Source organism: Epinephelus moara, chromosome 20 (assembly GCF_006386435.1).
Source record: "Epinephelus moara isolate mb chromosome 20, YSFRI_EMoa_1.0, whole genome shotgun sequence".
NCBI lineage: Eukaryota > Metazoa > Chordata > Actinopteri > Perciformes > Serranidae > Epinephelus > Epinephelus moara.
This window is the reverse complement of record NC_065525.1, coordinates 4,299,950-4,308,792: the sequence shown is the minus strand read 5'-3', so window position 1 is coordinate 4,308,792 and position 8,843 is coordinate 4,299,950. Positions and strand designations below refer to the sequence as shown.

At 40.6% G+C, this 8,843-nt stretch overlaps 1 protein-coding gene across 2 annotated transcripts in view; it reads right to left on the bottom strand.

Annotated features, from left to right (window-relative positions):
- ldhd (lactate dehydrogenase D) overlaps nucleotides 1-8,843 on the bottom strand; it is a 30,633-nt gene that overhangs the window by 19,065 nt on the left and 2,725 nt on the right. For both annotated transcript variants that reach the window (XR_007571775.1, XM_050072260.1), the window contains exons 2-4: nucleotides 7,120-7,232; nucleotides 4,815-4,956; nucleotides 832-973 (exon numbers count right to left, since the gene is read on the bottom strand). Coding sequence is in view for 1 of the 2 variants with exons in the window: in XM_050072260.1 (XP_049928217.1) it covers nucleotides 832-973; nucleotides 4,815-4,956; nucleotides 7,120-7,232 (397 nt within the window). In the remaining variant the exon portion in view is untranslated. The remainder of the gene's footprint in view (nucleotides 1-831; nucleotides 974-4,814; nucleotides 4,957-7,119; nucleotides 7,233-8,843) is intronic.

Here is an 8,843-nt window from a genome sequence, read left to right as displayed (position 1 = left end):
CAAGCAATAACAACGGCACTGTCTCAGCTGCGCACTGTGTCACTCCGCCCAGTGGTTTACTCAAGAAAGTAGCTCCGAGTATTTGCTTCATGTGTCGTAATGTTACTTAATTATACATTATTATTTCAAAGCGTGGGGAATGCGCAAGCCATGTGTTTTCCACTAGAGCGTTTTGGAGTCATTTGATGGTGTATTTGATTAGTTTTGAGGGAGAGAGGGACCTGTACCGTTCACCTCCACTTCAGCGGGCAGCTCTGCCCCACCGATCTCAGAACAGCACGCACTGACAATTAAAGGTAATGTACCTACTCATATGACTATAGGGATTACGGCAATAGGCGAATTTGCCAAAATGTTGAACTATCCCTTTAAGCTGCATTGAATTGCCTCTTCTGTGGGCAATTGTTTGTCTATAAGTTTACATCTTGGCCATTAAAAATGTACTTTAGCCAAAAAATGTAGGGGCTTGTTGTCCCATGGGACCAGTGCTTAAATATTAGCGTCTGTCACTGATAAGCATTAGTTACTCTAGCAGGGGAGGTTGGATAACAGCAGCAGCTAATTAACTATGATAGCTTTCTTCATTCGACTCTCCGTTTTCTCAGAGCTCAGCACTGCTAATGTGGTGTGCAACTGGTCAATGGCGCAAACTAGATGCAGAACATTTGTGCAGACTCCTTCCCTCCAAGTACTTATTACAGTAATTCCATTGGGATTAATTTAATTTGCCTTAAAATGTTGCAGTTTTAAACACTGGTGTGTCCAGTACTTTCCTGTGTTCTACTTACTAATCTAATATAAAATACAGAGAAAACTAAGCATGTGACTGACCAACAGGAAACCACAGGCCGGTGTCTCGCAGGTAGGCATTGAGGGCCTTCCGAGTCACACCAGGCTCCACCGTCACGTCAAAATCCTCCTGGTGGAGATCCAGAACCTGGTCCATGTTCCTCAGACTGAAGCACACACCACCCTGAGGGCAGGAGAGAGGATCCATGACCCACACAAAAACATTTGTTATTTGTGTAGTGTAATGTACCTGTTTAGTCTTACAGTTGCAATCAAATTTATTCAACCCCCATTGCGTATTAGGCCTATTGGCAAAATATACAATTTCTCAGCTGTTTGCAATAAACAAATTACACAAGAACTGTTTAAGTAGTTCAATAAAACTAATATTACAAGGGTTTTGATCCAAATTCAACACAAAATGCTACTTTTAATGACTACTGCAGTCTCAAAATTATTCAACCCCTTCATGACAAGCATCTTCAGTACTTAGTAGAGCACCCTTTTGCTGTTATGACCTGCTGCAAACGTGATGCATAGCCAGACACCAGCTTCAGATAGCGTTCCTGAGGAATCTTAGCCCATTCCTCATGGGCAATGGCCTCCAGTTCAGTAATATTCTTGGGTGTGCGTTTTGCAACCGCCTTCTTCAAATCCCACCAGAGATTTTCTATGGGGTTCAAGTCAGACGACTGTGACGGCTACTCTAGAATCTTCCATTTCTTCTTCTGAAACCAAGCCTTGGTAGACTTTGAGGTATGCTTGGGATCATTATCCTGTTGGAAGGTCCAATGACGCCCAAGCTTCAGCTTCCTCACAGACGGCACGACGTTTTTACCTAAGATTTCCTGATACTTGACTGAATCCATCGTGCCCTCCACACGCTGCAGGTTTCCAGTGCCAGAGGCAGCAAAGCAGCCCCAGAGCATCACTGAGCCACCGCCATGCTTCACTGTAGGCAGGGTGTTCTTTTCAGCATATGCTTCATTCTTCTTCCTTCAGACATACCGCTGTTCCACAGGCCCGAAAAGTTCCATTTTTGTTTCATCACTCCACAGAACAGAATTCCAAAACTTCTGTGGCTTATTTATATGGTTTTGAGCATAATGGAGCCAACTTTTCTTGTGCTTTTGGGTCAGTAGTGGTGTACGTCTTGGAGTCCGGGCATGGAGCCCTTCGGTGTTTAGTATGCGCCTTATTGTACAAACTGAAACCTCAGTGCCTGCTGCCACTAACTCTTGCTGCAGGTGTTTTGCAGTCACTCGAGGGTTTTTGACCACTTGCCTCCTCAGGAATCTGGTGGCAGCTGCTGATAGTTTCCTCTTTCTGCCACGTCCAGGTAGTGTAGCCACTGTTCCTTTAACTTTGAACTTGCGAACTATGCTTCCAGCTGTATCTCTAGGAACATTCAGAGCTTTTGCTATCGTTTTGTATCTTTTTCCTTGTTTGTGCAAGGCAATGATTTCTTCTCTGAACTTTTTGGACAATTCTTTTGACTTAGCCATATTTCTAACATGCAATCAAACGTCACTCTCAACAAAACCCTAGCCAGTCCAGGTATTTATGTGTTCTGTCTCAAGCACACCTGAACTAATGAAGCCCTTGATTAGTTGCACCAGGTGTGCTTGAGACAGGGGGTTGAATAATTTTGAGACTGCAGTAGTGGTTAAAAGTAGCATTTTGTGTTGAATTTGGATAAAGACCATGGTAATATTAGTTTTATTAAACTATTTCAACTGTTCTTGTCTACTTTGTTTATTGCAAACAGCTGACAAATTGTACATTTTGCCAGTAAGCCTAATATGCAATGGGGGTTGAATAATTCTGATTGCAACTGTATGCTTTAGTATCAGTTGACCTTTAAAAATACATGTCCAGGCAGTATACTCTGCTTGATCATAACCAGTCACACCTTGGTTTATTGTTTCATGTATCCACATAATGTGCACACACACACTCACTGGTGTATTGTACTGGATGCAGGATCTGATGTTCAAGGACGAAAGTGGAAAGTACCTAGGATCTGATAGGATTTGATGTTCATGTATAACACCATTATGTTTGGGCTTATGTGGGAAGGATTAAAGAGAAGAGGTGGAGATTCGACAGAATCTTCACCAGCATAAAAGAGAGCACACAGAAAGCAAAACTTCAGTCCTGCTCCGGAGCTTGACTCATTGAGTTGTATGTGTTGTTGCCTGCGAACACATTAAACTCAGTTGCACTTGATTCTACGTGTCTCCAGTGAATCCTTGACTGCTGAGTATTCGGTTTTAAAGATACTTATTTTGGACAAGAGCAAAAGTAGTCTAAAAGTTGAAGACGAGGTCGGGGCCCACCAGGCCCAATTCCGGGCCCCGAATTCTGCTTCATCATTTGTCATACTTTCTATTTGGCATGTATTTAATTCCCCACTGTACTGCAGTTACTGATTTTATGCTGTCATTTAGCTATCTTCATACATACTGTAATTCATGTATTTTCGTACTTTCCATTCATGACAATGTTAAAGGATAACTTCAACATTTTTCAGCCTGGACCCTATTTCCCTGCGTAAATTGGTCAAAGTGTCTGATGTGAACAACAATTTTTGACATTTATCTAGTATTGAGCGAGTACGCAGAGGCCTGAAGTAGTATATCAGAAATGTATTCTAGCATTGTCTAAAAGATTTTCAGTTTCATCGATGATTATTTACCTGATTTTGACAATATGGCTCAGGCCTTTGAACTTGATCACTGTCCATATTTATTTGTGACAGAGTATCGCAAAAAGAGAGGACAAGGAGAGAGAGAAAAAAACGCAGTGAGGGTTTTTATTTTACTGTTTACATATTAATACGAAAGGTTAAATATATTTTTCCATCACGCACAAAGACTGTGGCACAGATAGTGTCAGCTTGTTGATACCACTTATTATATAGATCACTTATTTTATCATTATGAATGTCAGCTGATGAAAATGGGTAATCAATCTATTTAGATTGGTTATAATCAGTGCTGAATCAGTTGATATTTTGCACCTCCTAATCGTTTATTGATTGATTGTTTTTGCCGTTATCCTGCCATGCTTTCATGTGTAATGTTATGCAATGTAAGCACAATAACTTTGGCTAATATCATTATCATAACCTCCACTCGTCTGCAGCAGGTAAATCTGCTCTTGGAACAGCATTTTCTCTGTAAAATAAGCTCTGGCTGCCTCATCCACATGATTGAAATCCGGTTATAACCATCCATGATAGACAACACTAAAATACATTTTCGATAAACTACTCCGATTATTATACTTTCTCCAAATTTCACACGTTTCCACTGTTGTTTTCCTGCAACAAGTGACATCTCATGACATCTCATAATATTTCAGAACGAAACTTCTGCTTAAGGACACAATAACACTCAGACCGGATCAACTGAAAGGTAAAGGGTCACATCAGATACTAATAACAATCTGAGCCGTTCTTGGCTGAAAATAACCACTTTTAGCGGACATACAGTGACGGTCTTCACTTGCCCCATGTACCTATTGCGGCGCGTTCCGCAGTCAATACTGGACCAATGTCAAAAATTGTTGTTCACATCAGTGTCTTTGACCAATTTACATGGGGAAATATGGTCCAGGTCAAAGTTATCCTTTAAAGGGATCACTCTTTATGCAGAAACTACAGAGAATTATCACCCAAATTTGTAGCTTGTGAGTTTCAGCACATGTTTTTCCATTGTTGTTGTTCACTTCCATGGCTATCAGTGTTGTTTTCAGAGAAAAAGCTGTAAAAGTTTTTTTCCCGTCAGGAGTTGGTAGAGACCAGGTTGAAATTTTGTTGATTTCCAGAAAAGTAGTCCAACCCTGCTCTCATATTTGCTTTTTCAGTAAATGGTTTAGCTCCAGTTAAAAAACACAAGTGCACATAATATTGGAAAATCTATTACTTTCATTACTGCTTCTTCTTCCAAGTATTAATGCAAATACATCAAGTCACAGATATGCTTACACACACACATATGCAAGGGCTTCCTCTCTCTCACCTTGACTGCACTGACCCCTCCCTCCAGGCCAGTTCCAGTGCCAAAGGGGATGATGGGAAGGTGGTGGTTGTTGCAGACCTTGGCCAGGGCGCTTACCTCCTCCACGCAACGAGGAAACACCACCACATCTGGGGGACAACATCTAGACAGCAGCAATACAACACAAACTCACTAAATGTTCTACATACTTCTCCACTAAAAGCACCTTTTGGTAGCACCCCACAAATTGTCTCATCTTTTAATGCCGAGGGGAAAAAGACAGTGTTTGCTACCATGCCAAAGAGTTGCTGTGTGGCTTTCTGCATATCAAAAAAACTTTAAAATCCACGAATCAAGAGACGGAAGCCAGTAGGAGCCCTCACTGTTCCCTAATAGAAGAACACATTCTTCTGTGATACAGCACATTGTCAAAAGATAGACTCATGGTGTTAAGTAATGTTAGAGTGCATTCATACCAAATCTGGCACAGTGGGTTGTGTGCTGTTGGAGTGTAACTTGGGTGAGTGGAGGGTGAAGAGAAAGCCGATCTTCCCATCTCAGCAACTGAGTATTTGTTTTCTGTAAATTTGTTTATGTTGGCTTAAAAAATCTGTAGAATTCATTTTGACTATCATTAGGCCCTGATCACACAGAAAGTATTTTGCAGGTTGGAAAACACAAGGACTGCCCTTTTTTTTTTTTTTTTTTTTTTAAATTGAATGCCACAGGTAAAACAAAAAACAAAACAAAAAACGCTTGCTGTACCTTTTTGTTGTTGCCAAGCAACTTTTCTAAATTTTATTAATTTCACAGTAATTAGTAGCTAGTTCCTAAAGTGCACAGGCAAAGGGTACTTGCTGTAGCTCTGGTTGAGGGTGAGAGGCTGTCAGCAAATAGTTTGTTGTGCACAGGGAAACAGAGATCTGTGTGGGTACATGAGACCCTTAAAAAAACAGGGTGGATCGCGGGGAGAACAGCAGTTGGTCCAGGAGCTTCACCTCAATAATAGCCATTTCAAGAACTGCACTTATACTCTTCCACACCTGTTGTTTTCTATTGAGATTGTGGTAACTGCAGTATGTTAAGTTGTATAGCTCTGAGAATCCAACAACTACTACCACTTTCTCCTTCATTGTTTACCAACTGTAAACTTGTTGTCATGACCACCACAGAAGGCCCGCCTCCCAATTCATCCAATTGGACAATGGGAAACAAGCGGAAGTGATGTGGGGCGCTTTTCCGCTCTGAGTTGAAGTTTTTTCAATTCAAGGAGTTTACAGTGCTCTAGAAAAAACGAGACAAAAGCTTCAAAGCTGCCTTCAGCTGCTAAAACACTTTCTGTGTGATTGATCCAAATGGATCATCAAATCCTGATGGTGGAAGAAACTTTTTGCAGGGGGTGTGATGTGTAAGTCAATGGTAAAAAGTCTTTTTGGGCTGGAGGGGGGTCACGTGATGATGTAATTACACTGTTTGGGCACTACAAAAATTGCACATATACACAAATACACATCCTAGATATGGTGTGGAATGCGGGTGTCTTTCCGGTCTGATTGCTGGATATGTGATTGGCCACCATAGTGAGACACTGGGTTGCGTTCCTCCAAAAGTTCAATCTGTCTCAACTTTTCATTGCAAGCTGCTGTGGTTTGTTTTTTTCATGCCTAGTTATCTTTGTCAAGTGACAGCAAGGACTCTACATAAGACATGGCACGTTGCTGACATTAGCATGTGAGTTCAAAAACTGGGGTTTGCCATTATTTCTAGGTTTAGAGTGTTTTCCCCTTCACCGACTCCACCCGGCAGGCAGCTGTTTTCAACAAAACAGCCCGATAAAGCCGCTGTACTATACCTGCTCAGCAGCAACAGCAGATAGACATAGTTAGAGACTTGCTGGTGAACATGGTGGAGCATTTAACAGCCACTTATTTTTTTCTCAGGAGCCAAAAGAAGAGTAAACACTGTCCAGGCCTAGTCCACATGTACAAGGGTATATTTCAATATGTAGTTTTTTCTATGCGTATTGACCTTTCATCCACACCAGACTGCAGCCTTTTGTAAAACTTTTTTCAGAAAGTCCATTTTCAGTGTCGATGTGTAGACAGGGAAAAGCGAGTTTTTGGCTTAAAATGTCAGTGTGTGTACCATTATCATCTCTGTGAGGTGTCACTAATGGTGTGACAATTTGTGGCGGACGTGAACCATTAGTATCATTTCTTTTTTTGTAATGCCACACAACTTGTTTATGTGCTCTATTTGCGTAGTATTGAAAACAGCATTAACAAACAATGACTTTGTGTCTGTGGAGATAGTGTGAGAGACTGACCTGTGCACAGACTCATCTTTGCCGTGTTGCTCTCTGACAGCCTGACCCAATGAGATGGCGTCCTCACCACATATAGACCTGAATGAAGAGAGCACACTGTCCAGAGCAGCACTCTATACAGACATACACAGACGTACAGACATACAGACACACAGACACACAGACACACAGACACAAATGATTACACGTTGTGATGATGGTGAGTCATCTCAAGAGGGTGGGACAAAAAACATAAAATATGATATTTTACACTTGAATTGAGGAGTAAACTGAAAACTGGCCTTGATATGTTTTACCTCTTGTGTAAATAGAACAAGTCTAGTTAATTGGATAGCGATTTGAAATGTCTACAGCTCACTGAGTCAAAGGGTCAATAAGGAAAGGCCTCTTGTATTTGAAGTCTTATTGTTTTTCTTAAAAATTAACCAGTTAATTACCAGTTAATGGGTGTCAGCCTTTGGAAAGCAAAATTAACCAAAACTGTCATCCCTACACTAGAATATTTACTATTTGACTCGATGATATGGCTACACGATTTCTCTTCAACAATTGACCACAATGATTTCTTTATCTAAATCATCAACGTGTCTCTTAGACCCCATCCCAGCTAGGCTACTTAAGGAAGTCTTACCTTTAGTTAACATTCACATATTAGACATGATCAATATATCTTTATTAACAGGCTATGTACCACAGTCCTTCAAGGTAGCTGTAATTAGACCTCTCCTAAAAAAGCCAACCCTGGATCCAGAGGTGTTAGCCAACTATAGAACGATTTCTAATCTTCCCTTTCTTTCAAAGATCCCTGAGAAAGTAGCCGCAGACCAGCTGTGTGATTTTCTCCATGATAATAATTTATTTGAGGAATTTCAGTCAGGATTTAGAGTGCATCATAGCACTGAGACAGCACTAGTGAAAATTACAAATGACCTTCTGATTGCTTCAGACAAAGGACTCGTCTCTGTACTTGTTTTATTAGATCTTAGTGCAGCATTTGACACTATTGACCATCAAATTCTGCTACAGAGACTGGAACACTTAATTGGCCTAAAAGGTTCTGCACTAAGCTGGTTTAAATCTTATTTATCTGATCGTTTTCAGTTTGTTCATGTTAATGATGAATCATCTCTACGTACCAAAGTTTGTTTTGGAGTTCCACAAGGTTCTGTGCTCAGATCAATCCTATTCACTCTATATATGCGTCCCTTAGGTAACATCATTAGAAATCACTCTGTAAATTTCCATTGTTATGCGGATGATACTCAATTGTATTTCTCGATAAAGCCAGAAGAAACTGATCAATTAACTAAACTTCAAAAATGCCTTAAAGACATAAAAACCTGGATGAGCACCAGTTTCCTTATGTTAAATTCAGACAAAACTGAAGTTATTGTTCTTGGCCCCAAACAACTCAGAGACTCTTTATCTGATGATATAGTTTCTCTGGATAGCATTGCTCTGGCCTCTAGCACTGCCGTAAGAAACCTCGGAGTAACATTTGATCAAGATTTGTCTTTTAATTCTCATTTAAAATAAACCTCACGGACTGCGTTTTTTCATCTGCGTAATATTGCGAAAATTAGGCATATCCTGACCCGAAAAGATGCAGAAAAATTGCTTGCTCCATGCTTTTGTTACCTCAAGGCTGGATTACTGTAACTCTCTATTATCAGGTAGCTCTAGTAAGTCCTTAAAAACTCTCCAGCTAATTCAGAATGCAGCAG